At 47.3% G+C, this 24,828-nt stretch overlaps 1 protein-coding gene across 1 annotated transcript in view; it reads right to left on the bottom strand.

Moving 5' to 3' along the window:
* The window catches only part of CTIF (CBP80/20-dependent translation initiation factor), a 113,392-nt gene that overhangs the window by 82,063 nt on the left and 6,501 nt on the right, over positions 1-24,828 (bottom strand). Inside the window, 3 exon segments of the mRNA XM_010286437.1 lie at positions 6,068-6,143; positions 9,663-9,767; positions 10,667-10,754. Coding sequence (XP_010284739.1) covers positions 6,068-6,143; positions 9,663-9,767; positions 10,667-10,754 — 269 coding nt within the window.

Here is a 24,828-nt window from a genome sequence, read left to right as displayed (position 1 = left end):
CCCCTAGGCACCAGCTGCCCTCAGGGTTGTGGTGCTTGGACAAGGCAACAATGAGGGGGTGTTCACAGTCACCTCCAGTTCTAACGTCGCTCTGCTCAGGGCCTCCATCTGCTTTGAGGCTCACGACGATGCACAGTGCTAAGCAAATTCAGCCCCCGGTGCAGAGAAACGCCTTTCCTCTCCAGGGTCCCCCATGCTGGACGTGCACCCCAAGCCCGAGGTGGGCACAGCGGGATGGAGAGCAGCACGATCTGGCACAGGAGGGTGCAAGATGCAGCCAGCACAGAGGGAAGTTTCTGCTTGGAAAAAGCCTTTGGAAAAAGCCTCTTGTTTCAGCTGCACCACGCCGTGTTTCGGGGCCATGCAGCGAGGCCACAGTGCCCTCTAGTGCTGCAGGGCTCCCCTCTGCCACCAGCTTTGTCCCCTCGGCCACCAAACACCCAGCCAACCTTCGGAACTGCAAGGTAAGCCACCCTCGCCCTTTCCACCGACCCTCCTTGCACATCCCAAACCCGTGTCTCTGAACCCAGATGACCCAATGCCTCTCAGCCTGGCAGGAGTTCGTTACAGGTCCAACAATCTCCAAACAACAGAGCAGTCTGGCCCCAACCCTGCCCAGCTGGACTAGTACCAGCTCCAGGAACCACAATAAAAAAAGGCATCTCTGTGCCCACCAGGTTCAGAAGACCCCCACAAATTACGAGCCCCCATTGCTAAGTCTACTTGAACTGAGTGCCAGCCAGAAAAATAAAACCAGCCATGAGAAGGGAGAGTCCATCTCATTTGTTACAATCAGAAACCAGCTCTGAACAACAACAACAATAATACTAATAATGGAAACGTCAAAGCTCTTGGCCATTTCTCTGGTGTTTTCTTTCTGCAGTGAATAAGTCTTTCATATGATACGGAAGACCATCATAATATGAAAGACCCACTGGAAGATCTCCTCTTTCCTGCATGTCCGATAAAATCCATGGGGTTTATAACCCGGTTCAGGGCTCACAGTGACTGTGCTCTATTGCCAGAGCCCCGGCTTGGACCATGCAAGAACCTGCAAGCTGGTGACCTGTGTGGAAGATAAGCCAGCCTTGGTCCAGACCTCTCCTCTCCAGTGCTTTGGAGATGGCAACGGTCTCATCTGCCTGCCTCGGTCAACAGTGGCCTTAAATCTAACATGGGAGTGATGTTGAAGGGGTTACAGGTGACCATGGCAGTTTGCCCCCTCAGCCCAAGGAGATGGTCATTGTCAGCTGGGTTAAATGCAAAAAAAAAACCCCAAACAGATGACAGAAAGACCATATCTTACCGTAAGTCACAGCAAAACAAAAGCTTTTTACTCAGCAGTGGAGATCCGACTCCCAATTCGTTGTGACCTATACTCAAGTAAACCTTGGCTCTCTGTCAGGGACTTTCCACAGTGGTTTTAGCAGTTACAGTATTGGAAAGACCCTTGGGATATGGGAAGCTGGCTTGTTAGACTTGAAACCTTCTCTGAAAGCAATGCCATGCCTACACGCTCTGGATGGAGTCCAGCAGGATCTAGGGGTGGGGAGAAGAAATTCCCCTAGTTTGGGTCTCCTAGGGAGCCACCCCAACTTGTTCCTAAGTGTTTGGTGGGCACGTAAAGGACGTCAGGGTTAGACCTGGTGAGTGGCAGAGAAAGGGATGCCAGACAGAGGGATGAGTCCACCCCAGCTCCACTGGTGCAGAACAGCCTACTGAGAGAGGGCCACGTTGTTGTGGTCAAGGCTCTGAAAGAGGAGGGAGCTGGGCTGGCTAACAAGCTGGCTAAAATGACAACTGCCCAACCCTGTAGTGCAGAAAGAGCAGGCAAGACAGGACGTGGAGGGGATGAGGACTCCGTATGGTTATAGAAAGCACCACCCCAACAAAGAGCCGTCCCTGAACTCCAGACAGACCTGTCCCCTTGCCACCACCACGCTGGAAGGGTCAGCAATCTGTAGGGCCCAGGAGCAAGCCCTCACACCAGTGCTGGACACCGACCTCCTCCCCTCACATGCAGAGTGGCAGCAGAGGAGATGCTCACCCATGATCCACCCTTCACCCCTGGATACCCGGGGTTGGCTTCATCTCTCTTAAGGAATCTACCGTATCTGGACAAGTCCATGTGTGAGCTGGTCCCTCTGGGCTCCTTGCAGAGCTGACAGGCAAAGGACACGGGTATCCTCAGATGGGAAACATCCAACCTTCTCTAGACCGCTACATGAAGAGGCAACAAATCATGCCTCAACGTGTCCATGTCTCTCCTACAGCAGGAACCCCAAGTGACCAGCGCACAGGTCCCACCTTTACTCACACGATCTCCACATTGAATTGTAAGGTCTGACTTGAAAATACTTGTCCATGAGCAGGAGTCCCAAGGAAAGTGGGTAGTGACACCTGGTAGGTGTCTAATTTCAGGTGGGATCCCAGGACGGTCAGGAATCCTGGTGCTTCTAAGCCTGAGGCTCCTAAGTCATGAATACAGTGGTGCTAAGAGGAACACGAGCAACTTACAGAGCCTGCGTTTTACCTAAGGAGTTGCTCCCTTGTTTCTCATCCAACAAGGAAGCTGGTAACAACCATAGCCAGAAGAGAAACGATCAGTTTATTGTAACTCCAAGCACATGACAAAAAGGGTCAAAAATCAGTAAGGAAACGGAAGGAGATGAGCTACAAGGCAATGAAGATACCAAACCAAATGATATCAGTGCTGTCTTCCAAGTTTACCCCATCGCACCAGTAAAGCCCAGTATGCCTTTCAGAAGTGCCACATAATTTCTGCCTCCTAAAACACAAGACAAGGAGCATCTGTACAGCGAAGGCACAGTTCGGAGGAGGGCAGGCCCATCTGGAAGGCACAAGTCCAGCAGACTGAAAGCTAAAAACTGCAAGATGCCAGTCCAGAAACTACTTGGGGATGTGTCCCGAAACTCTCTGCTCATGTCTAGCAGCATTCACAGCACGTCCCTGTGACATGCAGCTGCCTGTATCCTTTGTGAGCTACAGCAGCTTCACAAGGGAGGATGGGGGGTATCTTGTAGGACATGACCCGTTGGGTTGTTTTCTCTGGTTAAGTGTAGAGTTTGCCAAGGGCTCGCAGTCTAAAGACCGTATCTAGGACCAGGGCATTCGGCTGTGACACATCCAAGCCTGAAAGCCTTTCCAAGCATTTGCCAAAGGGAGCAAAAGCAAAATGCACTGACTCAGCCCACCCTGTGACGTCTTCATGACGCCAAGATGGTTACACGGTCTCCTCCAACAAACCAGCTGAGGTGAAAACAGAGAGGATGACGAAGACTGGTTCTGCATCTGAGCTGCGCCTCTCTAACGCAGCAGACAACGGATATTCCCTGGCGTGCAATAAAAAGCAGATCTTATGAATGGGGAATACTTATCTTCAAACGATTATTTTCTTCCAAAGTCACTTTTTGGCAGCACTTAGGTGAATTACTGCCCAAATCCAACTACAGCCTCCCATGAGTAAGGAGAGGTGAAGAAGTTATGGCTCACTTTGCTGAGCCAAAAGCAATGACCTCATGAGCTCCTAGCCATGAAGCTTTCAAAACAAAGCCTATTTACCAGTAAAAACAAGCACCCCAGATGAGCGTTGAAAAGATGGGGCAGGAGGAAGCTTCAAAACACCAGTTGTCGCAAAGAAATTGCGCCCAGCGCCGAAGCGGAGCCGGATTCGCCCGCCTGTGCGTGTCCACGAGATGGCAGAGCGCAACATGCTGCAGAGACAGCCAACAGCATCTGGGAGGAGCAGGATGCACACATTCTCCAATTTCAAAACAAAAGACTGGCAACAAGCATTTTTCCCTCAGACACCTATGAAGAAAGAGGGTTTTGGGGGAGGTTGTTTTGGGTTTTGTTTATTTTTTCACCTTTTAATTGCCAAACAGTCATAGGCTTTCCTTGCAATATTTTGTTAAAATGCTACTGATAGATTCCAGCAGCAAAACTAATGTATATATATTAACATCCAGATATCCAGAATATTCTGCTTAACCCATTAGGGGTGTCGTATCTCTATGTAGAGATACACATACAGACCTGGATGTATACTGAAAATTAGTTCTAGCTTCACGTCCTGTGTCTGTCATACTTTACCATCAAAGGAACCCAAATTTCCAAAGCAGCCTGCAAGTAAGACTCGCTACCTCTCTCAAACTTGGTGCTCTTAACCCTGCTATAGCTGCTGAAACACATTCAGCAGCAAAACATTTGCACCTGAGTCGTGCTGGAGGATGCTTACAGGAATTAAGTCACCCTGGAGGATGCTTGGACCAGCTCAGTCACCCTGGAGGATGCTCGGACTGGCTCCTCCGTCCATGCGCGGCTGCTGTAAGCAACCCATGAACTCAAACACAGACAGAACAAGAATTTATGTATCTCCAACCTGAAAAGCCCCTTCTTCAGGAAATGACACAAACATAACCGCAGTGTGAGAAAGCCCCATGGAAGGTAAAAGATTTTTCTTCCATAGGCTCACATGAATATTTTCCCTTATGTCCCCACGCACTGTGCTCCACAGAGCCATTTAAAACAAAGGATAAAGACCAGCAAAATCACTGTCAGCGTTGCACGATTGCATTCAAATCCAGTTAACAATGATATGTCAGGATTAAACCAGCTGTCTGCAAGTATTTCACTTGTCAACGCCGAACAAGATAAATCCTCACCCAGAACTAGCCGGCTCTTAGTTCCCACACACATATGACTGTACGTGCCTAGGTAAGCGCGTCTCCAAAATCACGCAGCATTGCACGAGTTTGCCCAGAAGCACAAACAAAACATCCAATCCAGCATTCCCACTAGGTCTTCCAGCTTAGAGGTGCCACACTAACAATTAAGCTAGATATTAAGGTATGTATCGGGATTAATTCACTGGAGTCAATGGACTCAACCTGGTGTTAGGACAGGATGAGATGACAACCAGACCAGGAGGACCTGGCTTATTTAACAGCTGTTGATTAGAAAAGAAGTTAAACCCTAGAGAAGAAAGTCGGCTCCTAGCACCAAAGATAGTTTGATTCTTCATTTCCAATTATTCCCCAGGGAGAATAACCTGATTTTGCGGAATTACTGGGGTCTGTATCAGCTGAACCTGACGTTTTCTCCCTGTGACCTAAAGTCCAGACACACCAAGCATGGAAGAGACTGAGCAGAAAGCAGCTGCAGGCAGTGCTCCTCCCTGCCAAAGTCAGCAGCACTGCTCCACTCCTTCCCCTGGTTCGTACTTAATGCCAGCTAGGTCACCCAAAAGAAATAGTAAGGCAGATCACCACGTAGTTAACAGGATGAGCAAAGCTTTTCCTCACGTGATGCATGAGAAAGAAGCCCGGCGAGCTCTTTGGTCAGCACTGAAAAGGTAACGCTACCAAGCACATGAGATGTCTCCGTCCTTCCCTCTGGAGGCAAAGAGGAGACGTCAGCAAAAACAAGCTGAGCATCCTCAGAAACTTGCCCAGCCCCAGGGCACGCAGCTCCTTTGAGGTCTAGGGCTCTGGAAAGTGAAAAATTATATGATGCTGACAAACTGACCTATTCAACTGGACTTTTTAACTGTGGGTCTGAACTGAAACTGGGCCGTAAAGAGAGATCTGGGGAAGGAACAGGCTGAAGGAACAGACAAGTGGATGACCACTCCATATAAACATACGCCCACCCCACAGGGGAAACATCTGGGTCAGCACACTGTCACTGCTGGCTTCCTGGCAGCAATTTATTTTCAGCTGTCAGGAGGGTTGATGCTTTTCAGAATCTCCTTTCCTAAAATATGTGAGCCCTGTGTACATGTATGTGTATATACGTGTATATACATACACCGCCCTCAACGTCCCACCTCCCAGCGAAGCCTACGTGGTAACTGCCCTTGCCCAGCACTAAGGCTGACAGCGAGGCTCGCTGAAACCACAAGCACAATTCTCCGTCACAAACCCCGACAGACCGCAGCTCAGCGCACCCAGCGCAGGCTCTCCCACTTCTGCGGAGGGTTTCCTAAGGAAAGGTACGGCAGGGAGCTGCTGCTCTCCACCGCACAGGTGATGTCCTCAGCACCTACCTGCCACACTGGAAGGACCTTCTCTATGTCGTTCAAGTTGATGCCGTCACCATCCTCGTACTTCCCTTTTCCAAGCCTGTGGCAAGAAAAAACCAAACAAAACCACGTGAAACCTCGCTGGAACCAAAGTTAATTTTCTATTATGGCACACGGGGAAGATTAGTTCTTACTGCAAAGGACCCTCATGAAAACAAAGAGGCTCTCTGAAGTGAGTATGCTGTGCCTCCAAAACACTCCCACACGGGCACAAAGCCATTAATACAAAATTAAATGCTTTTCTCAGTCCTCTCCACCTGCACCGTCCGCCACAGCATTCAAACACTTCTGGTGATGGCAGCAGTGAGAAAACCAAAGGCAGTAGCATTGGGTGATTTAATTCCCAGACCAAGCAAAACCAAAAGCACAGCCCACCTGGAGAAAAAAAAAAAAAGAAAAAAAAAAAAGGGGACACAAATGTAATGAAAAATGTTTCCTTTGAAGCACTGCTCATTTGCTGGTCTCCACGGGAGATGCAGTTCCCCTGCTGAGAAAGGTGTCGGCGAACAAGCACAAACATACATCTCACACAGCAAACGGCAACCGATATAAATACAAACATACGATTTGAAACACAAAAAAATTGGGGTGAGAAGCCAAGCACTGACAGACCAAACACATAGCTGGCAGCTGAAGGACTTTCTTGTATCAAGAAAGGAGAAAAAAAAAGCCCCAAAGATAATTACTAGCTGGATGCAGAGTTTGTAACGATACAGAAGAAGAAAAAATGGTCAGTAAATATCACCCTTCTGCATCTGCGAAAACAGATCACCTCAATTGTTTATTATGCAAGAATGATAATGTATTTTTTGGTCAATTAGTGACAAGATACTGTTAAATACCATAGGTAGAACAGAAACTCTGATAGAAGCAGACACAGGCCATCAGTGCCTAGAAGTCAGAGAACAACAGATCTTGGTGGAATTACAGCAAATGGGGGGAAAAAAATCTAGAAAAATGGCATGTGCTAAAGCACCAGGCTCAAAAAGCAGTGCGCTGAATGAAAATACTTAATTTAATTAACACCCTAATTGATTTATGGAAAATCAGAGGTGTTCAACAGTTGACCTTCCCTCATAGATGAAACAATGGCTTTGATTTACAAAGGCAAAAATATATTGTGTATATATATAAAATATATATTAAAAATGCATATATGAGAAAAATCAAGTCAAACATCTGGGGACAAATAATACCCATTGCAGGTACAGGACGGGCAAGAGTATCATAGGAAAAGGTTATCTGAAATGATGGGGATTGTCCCAGGGTGAACGTCTGATGCTGGACTGTGGCATAAAGGCAGGGGATGAGGAGGCAGGGATTAGGGGGATGAAGGCAGCTTTCCTCTACAGGCAGCACAGCTGAGCCTGAACTACGGGACCACAGGCAGCTTGGGCAGTCACGTTTCAAATTGGTAGGGAAATTTCTTAGAGTATGGGAAAAAGTAAAGTCATACACGGGCTTGGGAGATACCTGGAATGAAGAGAAAATATCAGCTACAAAGGGTTGTTTGAACTGGAAGAGCAAAAGCACAGCGAGAGCTAACACTAGAAATTAAAGGCAGACAAATTCAGGTCAGAAACGAGGTACAGTTCCCTGGTTTCCCTTAACCACTCCACTTTTGATTGTTCAACACATCACTATCTGCAAATAAAACCAGATGTCTTTCTGGAGGAAAAAGTTTCAGCCAAGCAAAAGACACTTGAGGTCGATCAGCTGGAGGCAACTACACGGCCAACCTTGGGCAAGCGATCGCACTAAGGAATAAAATGGTCCCTTTGGTACTTACAGCGTAGAACACACATACTGAACAGCATCTTGCCCCCCTTTTTTTTTCCCCAATTCATTTTTTCATTGCCCAGCTAGCATGTTAAAGCCCCCCCTTACAAAGAGGGAAAATGCCTAGCTAGGAGGTGGAGATTCTTGGAGGTTCAGCAAGCTGAATTGTGCTCAGCACAGATTTGGCATGGAGAGCTGACGAATGCACAACAGAGACAACTTAAAAATTAAAAAATAAAACCAATTTTGTCTGCGCTTCCTCTATTCTAGTGCAGGTTACTTATATGACCCGTGTTTTGGGAGATGCACTGCTTGTGCTGACAGCATCTGCCATCTGCATATACACTAATTCTTATTCCATTTTTACGACTGTAATATTTAGGACTGATTAAATACCTCACCTCCATACTGCCTTCTCTACCTGTTTGCACCCTGGGCATTCACAGTACACCAGGAACTGGAGGCAGACCGCAGAGCAGACCCTGCTGCATCCTCCCTATACGTAGCAGGTGTCACTGGTAGGATCATCTGGCAAGTGCCATCAACCACGGAGCACCTTACATCTTATTTTACAGGGGAAGCACATTATATCTTATTTTACAGAGGGCCTTTGCCTCATTTTTCAAAACTATCTGTACAAATGGGAGTAAACATGACCAAGGCTTTCTAACAACTTAGAAATTTAGTGTCACGTTGTTCCAAATATTCTGAAACTTGCTGTTTATATACCTGCAGTAAATACTCACAGTGCAGAAAAAAAAGCCTTATCCAGTTGTGTGAGTCTGCCCGTCACTATGCGATACGGAAGCCTCCTGCTGGACCTGGGCTGGGGTGGGATTGCTAGCCTGGTGTTTCTAAACAAGATGTGCAACCCATGCATATGGCATCGGCCTGTACTTTGGCCAAAGCAGCTTACTAACAGAAACGCTTCTCTGAGAGAGGATTTCCACCCCCACATACAAAATGGCAATGAGAAGTCACCTGCAATCTTCTCAACCCTATCTTTTAGACCCGTTCTGATTTTTTTCCTTCCTCTGTGGGCAGGAAATGACTAGGAAAAAGTGGAAAAAAAATGGATGGGATAAAATGTGACTGTGGAGTCCTTACTCTATTTTTTTCTTTAGCAGAGATTTGCAGTGATTTGCATCAGGGATGAGTTGAAGCCTTGTCATAACTTGGGATAACAGGACAGGTAATACTGCCTGCAGCCCTGAATAGCACTGCCAGTGTGTTAAGCACTGGGACTGAACGATAATGAGAGGCAAAAACATACTGTGACTGTTTCTCAATCTGCAGAGAATCTGCAGGCAAACGGTGATGCCCACCTGAGCAACACTGGTGAGCCACCTGGTGCCAGTATGCGTTTATTTGGCTTGACCAACCAACAACCAAAGAGGAATCCAGCAATACCGTGGAAGGCCCTGGAGGCTGTCACCTCCAAAAGGAGCTGTTTAATATTTTCACAGCTAGCAGATATTTTACAGCTAGCAGAGAGGGGATTAATGCTTGGATCTACACACGTCACACTGATGCTCCCTCCTTCCCTGAAGTCTTGCTGGGGAGAAGAACCTGTCAGTTGTGGGAACTGTAACCGGGATCAGCACTAAGCCAGGATCTTTCCTCCAGTATTCAGAGATGTTTAAATCCAGAAGACTTGGATCCAGGAGGACTTGGATCCAACGTGGTTTAAAGACTGAACTCTAACAAGTAATGCAAAATACAGAGAAGGAGAAGCTAGAGACCTTGCTGGAGAGCATGGTATCGCACACACAGCACTCACCCTTCTCTGTCTATGTGAGGCAACGGGTGTTTGGAGGTGTTTCGCAGCTTCCTGTGAAACTGGGTGAAATCTAATTTTTCAGGCTGCAAGTCCCACGTCGCACCACTAGGAAAGAAAAATGGGGAAAAACAAAGAAAGTAAGTTCACTACTAACTAAACACCACCGAGCTGAAGAGCCGAGGGCACATCAGAGCCTGCAGATGAGGAGAGCTGGTGGTTCTGGAAGCACCGCTCCCTGCCGCAGCGCACACGGATGCGGGCCTCCAACCTTCACACTGCTGCATCACATTTCTTTTCATTTCTTCTGGTTTTTTGGAGATGTTGAGCTCCTGTTGCTTGAGCTAAACCCCCAGTTTTGAGGTATGATGCAGCATGATGCAGCACACACCTTGCTGACTATACTTGCTCTCTGTATCAAGGGGGTATTGCAACAGGTAGCGGTCTGGTCCATGCAATGGAGATGTTCTCTCTGGTCTTGCTCACTCCAATGGCCTGGAGCAAGTCCCAGGTAGGAACTCAGCCCCTGCAGACTCCTGCAGTGCTCCAGGCACAGAGAAATGCGTAAAACTGGACAGAAACCATATTTCGCCACTTTCCCTGCACTGAAGCAGCAGCTGAAGAGCTCTTCCCAGCAGCTGTGAAACCAACACGTGATCGCACCTCCAATTAATGGAAGAGTAAAATCCTGGAGCAGCAGCTCAGAGCTGCCTCAAGCCTTGCCTGTGCAGCTCACGGATGATTACAGTAATCGTATCAGTACCGGTTTCAGATGTTTAGACTGCAAACCCATCCAGCGGCCTCTCCTAAGCACGTAGGATTCTTTAAGCAGCTTGATTGAGCTTAGTGCCACAGGGTAAACGGGGATGGGGAGGAGGAGGAGCAACAACGTGAGTACTGGCAGGGGACTCACCGGTGCCTGGGTGCCTGCAGGATGGACATGTGGCCAAAGGCTAAGAGAGCAGCACAATCTAACTCTCTCTTAAAGCATTTTAAAACTGGCTTACCTGAAGGAGTCGAAGGTGTTGGCAGCCCAGATGTCCGTGCCCAGCATGTCAAGGGAGCTCTCCTTGTTGCCATTCTAGGAGGGAGGGAAAGGCGGTTACTCGCCGGAAGGCACGCGGCACTACCTGGACCACGGCACAGCTTGGCACAGCCTCTCCTGCCACCAGTGTGTCCTGGCTCTGTGCGTGGGCTTCGCTGCTCCTGTGTGAATCCACCCTCACTGCAACGCAGATGCCCCTCGCCCACTGCAAAAGCGCACCGTGAAGGCAAGGACTGACACAGTTTCAGCCTTGGGGACACAAAGCTGTGGACGACACGGTGCAGACAACACGTAGGCTCAGCTCTGACTCCAGCCCTGTCCTCCTACCCAACCATCCACAACGTCCAAGACCTACCAAGGTCCAGCAGGCAGGTTGACATCCCAATCATGGAGACACCCAGCTTCAGAGTCACAGACCAGTTGAGGTGGGAAGGGACCTCTGAAGCTCAGCTGGTCCAACCCTCCTGCTCAGGGAGGGCCACCTAAAACCCGCTGCTCAGGAGCATACCCAAATGGTTTTTGAACATCTCCAAGCATGGAGATACTCTTCACCAGCAGCTACCAGCACCTGCTGTCACCAGTAAGGATGGGGAAAGCCATCATGGTGGCATGATGTCTCCTCGCTCTAGCAACAGGCGGGGGATGTCAGAACCCTGCACCGTGCCACCTCTGCTACGCACACCAGCAAACGAGTACACACGGTTATTCTAGTACATGTCCTGCCAACATTAAGGTGATGGTACCTTCCCTCGAGAAGCAAAAGCATCACAGTATAATCACGTGGGAATTATAAGAAACCTCCAGCAAACTGCAAAGCACCTTGAATTTTGCCATGCAGCTGCTTTTGGCAAAACTGGCAACCCAAAGCAAGAGCAGCTAAAGCAAAGACGTCACATCCATCCTTCATGGCCCCTTTATAGTCATCACCCTACACATGTCCTCCCCTCAGACAGAGGGCTGCCCTCTCCACCCTTTACAGGAGAAGAAGTAAAGCAGGTTGGATTTTGCCAGGACTATTCAAGAAATCAGACTTGACTCAGAGTCATACGGGATGGACACGTAAACGCATTATATATAAGGAATCCCATATTACCAATTTTCCCCCAACTTTTCTTACACATATTCAGATTATTCATACGCTTACACATATTCAGATTATTTAAGTGTTTCAGCTCAAATGGTCCCACTGTAGTGAAACAAGTACTAGACAAGGTGGCTTCCATATATCCCCCATCCTATCATTTCAGCCATTTTCAAATATTATTAATAATAACAACTGACACTAAAAATTCATTAAAATGTGACTATTTCTTATTGAAGTCCCAGACCTCAGTCTGCCCATGCAGTGAGCAGTCTTTTCCTAATGAACAGAATGTGTGTCCTCAGCGTATGCTACGGATGGTCGGACTTCACAGCTATTCCCAGCACAACAACTAATTTATACACCAGATACTCCAAACACGGACACATTGCTCCCTTTTTTGCCTCCTCCAAGGGGTCTATGGATTACGATTTTAACCTCCGGGGATCTGCAAGTCAACATGCCTCTGCACAGAAACAAATTAAAGTTTGCACCATCAGTTATAGAGGCAGTGCTTTTTATTTTAGGCAAATGTAAGCAAGATTTTCTCCCACCAAGGAGGTAGATAAATTAGTTTTCTAATTCTAACCACCCTCATGCAGTATAATGAAAATATATGTGCAGGTCTTTATAGCTATGACCCAAAGAAGAGATACTTCTTCTTGCAGACAGATCCATTTCTTTTTCCATTTCCTATGGACATGGGATATTTTAAGTATCCGTCAATGAGCCAGCTACAATAGGATTTCCTAAAAGTAAAGCATTTGGGCTCAGGGAGAAAGAACGGGAACATGCAACCAGTTGCAATGAAGATGAGACAAATCAGCAACAAAGATACTAAATAACAAAAATTTAAGAAAAAGCAGATTCCTAATGCAACAGTTTGTGTGCTAAAATTGGTGCCTAAATTCAGATCGGTACAGGGCTTCTGAAGAGCTCCTTCTTGAGCCCTGATGTAAAGCATCTAGCAATTACTGTCCGATGCTCGGCTTGAAATCTGTTTGGATGTGGAGGGAGAGCCTTGGCACCAGCACCGCCTGATCTGCGGCATAAGCGGAGGCAGCACGAGCTGTCCCACCCAGCTCCCCGGCATCTCCTCGGCACATCAGCTCATCGGTGCTCTACCAGTAAGCACAGGCAGGTCAGCTCCTAATCCCAGCAATTAGGGGAAATTGCAGTCATGGCTCAGGTGGTGCAGGAGGTCAGATGATGCAAGCTTCTAGGCAGCGGTTAGATGCTCCCACCCAAACTGGGCTGCAACTCCTGGTCCTCCTAGACGATGTTCCCATAACCTCTGGGAGACGCTCCAAGCATTAGCCAGGCTCCATAAAGACGGCACCAGGGCCAAACGATAATGCAACTTGTCATTAAGTCATGAGTCACTACGGTCATTTCCAGACATCCTTTCAGTCTTTGACGACCTGTCTTTATAACCGGATCCTGTCTCGACTCGGAAGGCAGGGACCATGCTTGCTGCCCAAGTGAACCTGCGCTGCAGGGCGCTTACTAAAATATGCTCACAGCATGCTACCAAGACTTAATAATAACACTTTAAAAAAGCGAATTGTCAAGTCCAGGGACAAAAAAAAACATCGCAGGTATTTAAGAAAACAAGTGATTTGCTGCCAGTTCCCCCAGGACTGCAAACTATAACCATAAGCAGTTTTAACTTGAAGCTCCCAATGATCCAACCCTCAGCTTTAGATAATCGTTTGCACCGCAAAGGGGTTAGTACTGCTGAAAATTAATTAAGCCACCAGGAACGATGATTGAGAGACACACTGACGAGAACGACACAAATACCCAGAATGATCAGAGGTCCGGTAAAGTCGATCCTGCACCCAGTATGGTGTAAATGCATGTCCATAACCTCTGTCCTCCAGCTCCCGTGAGCACACAACATCTCCATCCACCGGTGCTCAACTCCTGTAGCTGCCCACACAAACACAGGGACAGACCACGCCACCGGCCGCGTGGACTCTGACTGTTTACCCATGCATGCAGCTTCAGCAAATTCCCCACAAAGTCGGCATTTGCATGCACGCAGCAGCTTTTGAAAGCCCAGCTCAGCATCCCACCGGTTCCTCTTGCCACTCCTCATTACCATCCTCCAGCAAACCACTACAAAATCATGCTCTTCGTCACACGATTGCAACAGCATTAGCTCATTGCTGTGCTTAGCATTAATGTAGAACAACGCCAAGTGGTCGGCTGAGTCCGTGGTATAAATACAGGGATTATCCTGTGTCATGTGTTACTACTTAAGCATTTTTAAGTTCTACCTTCGATGAGATTCTCCCACCTTTCCTCCTTCTCAGCTGCCTACAACGCCTGGCTGCACTTTAGTAGAAAACAGAAAAGATAGCTAGATACCAAACTGTCTGAAAAGGCTCTGATTAAAGGTTTTCTTGTTGAAAACTGCCAAGTTTTCATAAGAAAAATATAAACATTTTGAGGAAGACATTATTATCCCTGCTCAAAGAAAAAGGAATATGTTGAGTCTCGCTCCTCCCAGAAAGGACCATCACTTTCCAGCAGCAACACGGTTCTGCAGGTCCTCTCCCACCACAGTGTGGCTCAGGAGGACAGACTATTTCCTCAAGCTCTCCAGGATGGATGAGATGGATGATTGGACCAGGACATTGACCACTGGCCCCAAATCTCCCAGAGTCCATCCTTCGCTTCTGGCACAACCCACGCTCATGTGTGCAAAAGTAGAGCAACTCCAAGAAGAGAGGAGGACAAAGGCTGACTAAAAACATGCAGAAAAGGTCCCTGGTTTGAGTTCAAGGAACGGACCTAGAACCAAATTCTTACAGCATTTTGGACAGTGGGAAGGTAATTCTCCATCTAGCCCTGCTGACAGCTCCCACGGAAAGCAGCTGGACTCAAGGTCACCATTTAACACCATCTATGTGGTGTCCACTCACATATCAACTTCTAACGAAGACTTGCCAAAAAATAATTACGGACATATCTTAATTTCCCAAAATTAAAATACTCCAAGACTTCAAATAAAGAAAAAAACCTAAATTGCTTTGCACTAAACCAGCTGACTAGGGACTTCTTTCCCAATATTAAGGTACTCAGCACACCTCAACAGACTTCTTTGAGGCTGAAGAACAGCTACAGCCCTCAGCAGCCAGGTCACACATTATGTGTGAATTAAGTAGGTCCTTGAGGTGTCTGTCATAACTGACATGCGCTCACACCCTATGTGTAGACATACACACAAAACACGTTGTTAGGAGGATGCCTCCAATAAACAGCAAGCAAGGGACACAGCTTCAGCACGTCGCTACCAGGTATACCTTGGTCGATTGCCTGAACTGGCTGCTTCTCCCGTGGCTGCCAGACCTGGATCCAGACCCACGTCTGGAGCCCGATCCCGGCTGGGATCCTGCGCTCCCACTGCTGTTGTGATCCCACTCTTCCTGGAAACAACAAACAGCTCGCTTTAGTCAAGGGCAACACTGTCCTGCACCCACAAAACCCATCGATCCAGTAAGCCAGAAGAGCTCCAGCTCCCAGACCACATGTGCAAGCACCTACAAAACCATGCCCATGCATGGGGCTTTCTTGGAGTCCTTTAACATGTTCTGTTTACACACTGCAAAGGGATGACACTGTGGGAGGCTTCAGTGAAGATAAGATTTGGCTCTAGTGCTCTAGTCTATGTATGGGAAAAAAGTAATACTTACCTCCTCTATCTTCATGAGGATTAATTATGCATATTCAACAATCCCACATTCTCTAAAACTGCTTATATATCCTTCAGCCCCCTCCTAATCCCAAATCAACTATTCAGTCAGTTTTTCCCTCTGCTCAGTCCACCATTGGAGTCCAGCTACTCACATACCTGAAAACAGCTGGAGTTCACCAGAAGCTACATAATACAAATTACTATTTTTGCCTATTAAGGAGCTGTCCCCAATGTTCTCCTTTATTCTCCTAACACTTGTTCTGCTGTCAAGCAACCTGCAGGTTTCTCGTTCAGCCGGCAGCCCTCAGGGCAAGATGAGTCATCTGAAAACCAGAATAACTCACCCGACCAGCCTTATTTACCCAAACATCCCACAAGGTGCTTGGGGAGAAAGGGGGATGTTGTCAGGGTAATTGCTCCAAAAGCTTTGTTCAGAGGCTTGGGACAGACCTCTGAAGTGACCTAAGATGATTAAAAAAACATGAAATCACAGAGTGCAGAATATTCAACTCTTTCAAGTACCCTGAAAATCTGGGAAATGAAAAGGGGAACATGCGTTTCAGGACTGGTGTGAGAGCTGACATTTAGAGAGGGCTTCTCACGTCTCAGACATCCTTGTGGGACAACCTGAGTCTCTGTGGCCACTGTCACAGGCTAAGACAAGGGCAGAGCCACCTTGGCCTTCAAGAGCCGAAAGGACTCACTAGTAGAGCAAGGCATGAACTCTTTGCACACAACAGCCAAGTCCAGGTCACTAATTTGGGGGCACAGACCCACCACTGCCACCTGGGTTGGATGGGGCAGCGAGACAGATGCACAGCAGACCCTAAGCTGCCTAAGGTGATGCTACCCAGCGGTCCAGCGCAGACCTTAGCACGTGTGAAACGTGTAAGTATTTACCCAATGCGAGGGACTGGAAGCAAAATGCATCAGTACTGGTTTCTGCGGTGCTCCAGCTGCACGTTCTCCATCCTCAAACCTTGCAAGTCTCAAGCAAGCTCAAACACACTGCGGTTGCTATAGCCTAAAATCAGTACTGACTTCAAAAGAGGAGGTCAGCTGGTTTTCAAGTTGCCTGGAGATGAAATTTGAGAGGTTGTGGTTATTCCCACGAGAGGTTACACCAACAGCAAAAAGCACCTTCTTCTGTCCTCACCACACTGTGTCCTGAATCTCCCGATGGCTGAGAAATACCGAGTGGCACAAAGTTAAGGGAGCTGTTAAATTGGCATGGAAGGAAAAAACCCCTCGATCGATGCCACTTGTGAGACACGGGGAGGTGGGTTGCTTCAGGAAGCCTTGGGAAAGAGCGAGTCTTGCAGGCATCCTGGGAAGCGCAAATAATCTTGTTTGACGTGGGAAAGATGTGCACCAACTGAAAAGGTCGTTGGGAGAAACGAACCTTCACCACCTAGCTGTTTGAAGGATTAATTACCCATTTACTGTATCCTACACACTAAACATTCTGGTCATCTAGGCATGAAAAATTTCTGTGCCAAATGTTACAATGGACCAAGTCAGCATATGCACCCTTCACTTTAAAAGAGGCATTGAAAATAAACTTCACCATTCGGTTATACTCAGTTGAGACAACTTTTGGTCGTGGTTGCCTGCAGACAACCTGAGGCTATGCCAATTCCAGAAATGTGGCTGTCCACAGTAAAACTCTCGTGAGAAACGGGGAGATTGGTACCACACTCACAAAGAAAAGCCAGTGGATACAGCACGAACCAGTTAGTTAGATAAAAATCATGGCTACTGCTTTCACTAAAACAGTTTGTCTCCTGGCTCTAACTCATGGTCTGGAGCTTCTTCCTTGTTCACATTCCTTATCTTTATCAGATATTCATATTTATATTTAAAAATAAAATATTTTAAAACAAAAATTGTGAACTGAAAATTGTTGAAACTTCTGTTGAAGCTGAAACAATCCAACCCAGTATGGCCTGAATACACTCATATTCAAACTCACCAGCATAGCCAAGCTCAATATTTTATCTACATTTCTGACTAATTGCCAAAGATGAACAACTTTCTACTGCTACCAAGCCTCTGTAACAGAAACAGCTCCACCAGAAACTCTCCCAGACATTTCTGGCAGCTTTGCATCCTCGAATAAAGCCTTTTTGTGCCAAAATGAACCCTCTCTGCAGAACTCCTTTCTGTGGGAGCAGGGAAGCTCATACCAGCCTCATGGGTGATACTGGAGTAAGGATCATTCCTTAAAAAACAACAACTGAGCAGTAAAAACCTTCCACCAGCATCCCTGCAAAAAAACAGAAAACCCCCACCCCAAACCCATAGAGGCAGCTGGACTTCAGCAGCAACCCGAGGCTCTGCGGCGGTGAGACACGGCACTGCTCACCCTCCATCCCGCAGCATGGACGCCTACATGTCTCCCACACAGTGCTCTTGCTACATGAATTCAGCATGTTGCAGGAACAGATCTGTCCGCAGCTCTGACAAACGCTGAAGAAACAGCTGTAACCGCGCACAGTTCTCCATCCCATGCCCTTGCCTCCTGCCAACCCAATTCCCCATCATCTGGCCCCGTTAACCTCTGCTGTGCCCTCAAAAGACCAAGACTCTCACAGTCTCTCCCAACACGCCAAACCACCCTTGAACTCTTGTTCCCAGCTCTTGTCTGGGCTCCTCCACATACCATTCATGGTCTACACCCATCAGCAGGAGATGAAGAAACGTCATCCCCTCCAGAGAGTGATTCCCAGCAGCTGCTCTCATCCATGCCAATCCTTCTGGCCACACTCTGCACCTTCTTGGGAACAGTGAGGCTTGTGCACATTAACACTGCCAGCCACCCTCCTTTGGAAACTAGCTGTCAAATCTAACATTTGCATTTTAATTAGCAATAATCATATGTTTCACTTACACTGCAATTTTCACCTTCACAGCTAGCTCTTTGGGGCATGAACTAATTAATTCTGCTCCCTTTGCCAAATCAAAAGTTAATACTTTCTGCTGCTTCAGTGCAAGTTTGAAAACCCCATTTGCAGAAAAAGGAGATAACTTTCCCCAAGGCACAGACAATAAATGGAAACGCGGTGACCACCTACGTGGTTGCTCTCAGTGATGATAAAGTATGGGTGAAGTTGGCTGTGTTGGTAGAGGTGTAGACCAACCATTGCAATACCACAAGTTTTTAAGTGGCCCAAGGACATCAGTGGATTCTTGACGGGATTCATGTTCAATTGTATGTAAAAAACTCAATATTCAATGTACAGCATTCACAGCCTAAGCTGGGCCAGAGAAAAAAGAAAAACAACAGAAAGCTAGAAGGCTTCTCAGGACACAAAAGCCTCTGAAATATCTCCCAGCATTAATAATGGTCTCACCACTGCACCTACAAGGAACTCCCTAGATCAAGTTGTGGGGTGCCCTTCAAGTGACTCACAAACTTTGAGTCTTAGTCCTGGTCAGAACAGAAGACAGCTATCACAGAAAAGGTCCTTTTTGAGGTTTTTCTGCAGCAGAGGTTTTCACTCACCCACTCTGTGCTGCAGCTAAATCTTCCGGTTATGCAGAATTTTGATATTGGACTCCAGGTATCTCCCTGCTCTTCTAGACCTATTCAAGAATAATCACTTCAATTTTTCTACAGAATAATAATGATTTAATTATTTTAATAACTTAAAATGCACCTTCTAAGAAAAAAACCATAAGATTACCCTAAAGATTTCAGCAGGGACAAATTTCCAGCTTTCTTCTCAATGTATTGCATAAAGCTGTAAACATAAAAATATCATGCAGAAAATCCAACCACTTTGGCTTTGCGCCTTCTCTCCCCAGGTCCATGTCCACCTTCCCTAGCCCTCTCCAATCTGGTACAGTACCTGATCACTGCTTTGGTAAAGGCACAGCGGAAGGGACACCAAACATCGCTTGGAGCCTTGCTCCCACCAGGAAAAGTAAGGTTTTACCTATACCTGTGTCACAATACAGGACCAAAGGACCTGATGGGCTTGGAAGCAGGAGGTTAAGTCTACAAGATCTTTCTGGACTTCCCAGGAAAGGGCCAAGCTTGTGTGGTTGTGTTCCTTCTGGACAACATTGGAAGAGACTTGTTAGCCCAGGATATGCTAGATAGCTCCTTTAAGCTCAAGGATGAAGATGAGAAGGAGCACTGAGAGCACTCAGAATGGCACCGAGAATTTCAGACATACCATGGAAACCCAGCAGCAAGCTCCTGTCCGATCTCAGAGGAAATGGCTTGTGCCATCCCTTCCCTGCCAAGAGCTTTGGCACTTGTTGACCTATTCAACCAAATCTGGAAGAAGAATGAAGGCCTCAAAGGTAACAGCTACTGCAAGTTTCGTGACAATAGAGTGGAGGAAGCCCTCCCTTCAGTGGGTAGACCAGCATCACCCTGTCCGCTCTACACAAATGGAAAGTGAGGGTGATGAGACATCCTTCCACATGAGTCGCTAGCAACACCAGGCCTAGAGACACCTTCCTCCATCCTCAGTAAGCAGTAGTTCTCCTAAATCAGGCAGGAAAGCAGCGAAGCATTTCACTCCCAGACCTTCAGACACCTAAGGAGATGTCTGCTTCACAAGGGGCAGTGCTGCTTCACGAGGTGTATCCTGAACAGAAGTCCCAGAGAAAGGGACTATGTATTACCTAAAGGACTTGATTTCTTTCTCAGCGGTCCTCTCCAACCATAATTGAACAGGGCTGCATTCACTACATGGAGGGAGTGTCACCCAGCAATTACAGGTAGAAAACCATTAAGTGACTGGTTTTCTTGCAGTTGCTCTTTCATCATGGGCAGGTCATCCCACTGACTTAAAGATCTAATTTTCCCCTCCGTCAGGCATGGCTACACCAACCTGTATTTTCTGGCAAAGCCTCAAAGTGACTCCCTGACCTTCTCTTTTTCTTTTGGAAATGAGACAAAGTGACTGCAGGATCTATCAGCACCTGCTTGTCCCAACAGATCTTCAGCGTGGTGGCCAACCTCAACCAAATTCAGTGTACAAACTGGCCCTGGGCTATGACACAAGCAAGTCAGTGAGATAGAGAACTCCAAACTGCCCCCAGGACTATCCCTCATGTTTTGCTGAGCAAGAAAACCACTGCACTTCAGATCTGGACCCAAGGATGGGCAACTAAAGCCAGACATAGGCTGTCTAATCAGCACGGGGAGATGAATTACACCGTCAGTCTGGAGACCCTGCCAGCCTCTTCACAAGCAGCGCCCACCCACTCTCCAGTGCTGATCTGGTTAGCCAAGGATTTGGGGCATTACATGCTGCCTGCTGATGTCAGTGGGTTTAAGGTGGCACACGGACAACTTCACCGCTGACTTGAGAAGCTTACATGATGGTGGTGCTGGTCGCAGCAGCCTCAGTCCAACTCTGGACGTAGCGACGTGGCCACTGCCCAAGACTGTGATCCCCTGCCACCTGCCTCTGCAGCATCCATCGGGGAGGATTTCCTCGTGTTTGACCCCAGGTGGTGAAGCAGCACTGATGCCTTCAAAAAACCATCTCTGCGCTGCTTGACGAAATAGCAAGAGCAAGAGAAATCTGCGCTGCTACTTCAGTTTTTGCACTTTCTATAAAATTAAGTTTCACTGTGCATTGAAACCTGCTGTACCCCAAGAGACAACCTACACACATCGCCCCATCCTGAAGGTGCTACAGGACAACCTGGAAGAGGGTTGTACTATTGCCTCTGCTTTGGCAACCTCATAGCTTTTCCAGCCATGACTTCATATGGTTGGAAGCCAAGCGCTCATCATCAGAGAGGGTTCTGAGATTCAGGGGAGACACATGAAAGAAGGACCTGAAAGGTTTGAGTGGATCTGCTCTGCAGGTCAGATGCCCTCTGCCTACAGTCTGAGCTCACAAGATGTGAAGCATCTCCTGCCTGGGAACATTTTGGCACTAGCACAGCACTGTGCTTTTTTTGAGTCATGGAAACATGGACTATAAAGTTTCATGTGGTATTAGCTTTGATTTTTTGCACGTTCTCATTGCTTTCCTTTTCAGCAAGACTCGGGCTGGGGTTCAGACATCCCTTGGCAGGACGTGCCAGGCTCGGTGACAAGTTCACAATCCCTACAAAGCCCTCTACATCTCCATGCTACCAAACAGCACAGGACACTCAACATCTTATGCTCTTAACTTGTCAGCACAGCCCTTGGGATGCTCTTGACCCCAGCCAGTTAGTCCTCTCCAGCCAACACCCAAGAGTGGAAACCCAGCACCTCGCCTGCCACAAGCATGCTGCTGTTTCTACTGGCTTAATGGGAAAGCAAACCAAGTCATCCACTCCACCACCAGCTCCTTGGTGAGGACAGCAGAAGGGTGCTACTGGCAGGGTGTAGGATAATCCAGATGTGATCCACACACCCTGCCTGCTCCTTCACTGCTCAGTAGGAAGGCAACATGACTATCAATTGGAGAAGCCTCTGAGGTCCCCAACCATGTAACAAGTCTCTGCTGCACCTGGTGGGATATGGACACACATACAAATAAGCAGTAAAATAAATTCCAATCCCATTTACTGCCAACAACACAGGCTTTTGCTTGGTGATGATCGGTGACAGCCAGCCACCGTCGGGGAAAAGATGGACTTGGCCAGGAAGCAGGATTTTCAGCTCTCCCTCTCCCACCGCCTGGAGAAATGGGACAAACCCGCAGAGTCGCTCTGGTTTTTGTTCATTCCCTTTCCATAAGGGGAGCCTGGAATGGAGCTGCTGCCAGGCCTTTCATGTACCAAGAGCTCCGCTGGCCCTCTAAATACATACCATACCAGAAGTCTTTTATCTAATGAATTGCTCTCAGAAATATATCAAAGAGCTTCGTACTTGCAACAGCCTCACAAGGGGAATGTAAATAAAGTATTATATAAAAACTTCCCACTGGATCTTTTTAGAAAAAAGAATAAATCCAAACATAAAAAGATTTAAAATTATTCCATTATCTAAACTTTTCTCCCTTATAGAAGCGATACGGTGCTTAGATAGTATCTTGCGTTCACTGGTGGAGTGGTCTTCACCCCAGGGGCTCACACGGTGCTAGCAGATCTTCCGGGAGGTACGGCTCAAAATGCAGTGGGGCTTGGCGGAGCACGGCAATACCATGCGGCAAACGAAAGCTTTCACAGTGGGAAACAAGGAGAATTATTGGTGAGCTGAATATAATTATGAAACCGGGATCTTCTCGGCACACCAGGAGTTCACAAAATCTATGTCATGAGATCTGCCATGAGCAAGTTGTCTTCTCACACCCGCCTGCCCAGAGAACTGGAAAGACCAGAGTAAAAGGTTCCTAGGAGGAATTTTCCCCATTTGTAAGCCACTGCTTTGTACGGGATGCACAAGTGCCAGCCTACAGACACTGACCCCCAGATAGTCTCCCACAGCTGCTAATAGCAGATGTCTCACCAAGGAGTGTAAGAGGAGAGCAAGTATGGGGTGGTCTTTCCCAGAATAGCCGACCGCGTCAGAAAAAACAGCAATTTAGGAATATCCTGGACTGAAGGTTGCATCAAGACACCTTATTCTTACCCATAAATTGTACATTATCCAGGAATTGCTCTCAGCCCCACACTTTTACAACATCCCGTGGATGCTTATATACACGCATACTACAGCGAAATGTCTATATAAACACATAATACACCTATATACACACAAAAAATCTTCCTTTTATTTGCCTTAAAATTGCTGGATCCTAGAGATGAGAATTTCAAAGGCATCAGGTACTTAGGGATGCAGAGGGGGATTTTCAGCCACGGGAAAGCTTTACTCTAGGCTCCCCTGTAACATTTAGGAAGCCAATTACTTCTGAAAATGTGGCCCTGGACTACTCTGCCGTCACAGAAAAGGAACCAGATGCTGAATATATTTCCAGGACTAACCTGGATTTCCATATAAATGCCCTTTCTGATCGTCAGGTTAGAACTATGTAAGGCATATCATGGTCACCGATATATAACATTTTCACAGTAGCTGAAGCCAGCAGAAATCTCACATCCAAATATTTTTCAACTAAGACCAGTGCGTATTGCACAACCAGCAATGCAGAATTCTCAGCTGGAAATAAAATAGAAAAACCAGGAATTTGATTTTCCAAGCAAACCCCTCAAAATCCATAAAAAATTGCAACAAAACCCCCTTAACAACCCTTGGGAAATAATTAGCCAGCTTTTTCCTTAGCAGGTTTGAAGAGTGATTGATAATTTACATTCAAGACAAACACCTTATTAAAGAATTTTTTTTTTCATGTTTAAAGCTACTAGTGAAAAATCAACAGCCAGAAACAGTAATAAAACTGAACCTAGTCCTCACCAGCAGAGTTACACTCGTATATCAGTAACAGCAAGAGAAACGCTTGCCTGGACAGAAGAACAATAGCTTGCAGTTCCTCCTTGGTGCCAAGGAAAATTTGTTACTTGCTGTTAAAGGAAGCCCAACATGGAGAGACATAATTATTAGCTCCGCTGCAGGCTGGGAGAGAGCCCAAATGCAGGGAAAACAGCTTGGGCATCAGTGAATGTCATTTGCATAGAGAAAACAAGCTCCGTGCTGGAGGAGATCAAATAGGTTTAATGCCCAGAAAAAAAAAATAAAAAAAATAAAACACCCCCACAAGTTGAAACAAAAGAGAGCACGGCACAAGGTAGATGGAAGATGTCAGGGCTGCGTTGATTGGAGTCAGGAAAGCATCACTCGTGTGTGTCTCCTGCATCTTCCTGTGGTGCCCACCAGAGACTGGCAAGTTAGCTGAGACCTCACGAGGGGTGAAGAGCCAGGGACCTTCTTCTCCAGGGAAAACACGCCGTCCCGCTAACACCCCGCAGAACCCAAGGAGACCCGAGGGAAATGGCCAGCCTCCCGGCTGAATTTCAAGCAGCCGGCTGCGGCGGTGGGAGGGAGCCCAGCCGGGGTTTTGCTGCTCAATATTTCAGAGCAGATCAAAGCTATAATAAATTAAATCCACGGTTCCATCTGCCACTTTCAGAGGTTCATCTGAAGTAGCGTCTCCGTACAGCACGCACCTTCCTACACAAAGAGATCCTGCCTTTGTGTGCTTGTATAGATGCTCCCGGCATCCTTGCATCCAGGCACACGGCGGGGAGGAGACACGTGAGCCCTGCGCGAGAAGAAGCCATGCCCAAAACAGGATGCAGGAGCTGCAACACGCGGGGCTTAGACCAGCACAGGCTCTTGTACTGCCCTGCAAGAGGCTCCCAGGCTTTCTCCTGTGGCAAGGGCCAGACCTCATGCATAGGAGGACATCAAGCAGGGCAAGAGCACCAAAACCACCAGCCTGAAGCCCCTTCTCCAGAGGGAGCTCCATCAGCCACAGCA

The sequence above is a fragment of the Phaethon lepturus genome, unplaced genomic scaffold (genome assembly GCF_000687285.1).
Source record: "Phaethon lepturus isolate BGI_N335 unplaced genomic scaffold, ASM68728v1 scaffold17194, whole genome shotgun sequence".
Taxonomy (NCBI): Eukaryota; Metazoa; Chordata; class Aves; order Phaethontiformes; family Phaethontidae; genus Phaethon; species Phaethon lepturus.
The sequence above is the reverse complement of the archived record's forward strand: the minus strand, read 5'-3'. Positions and strand labels throughout refer to the sequence as shown.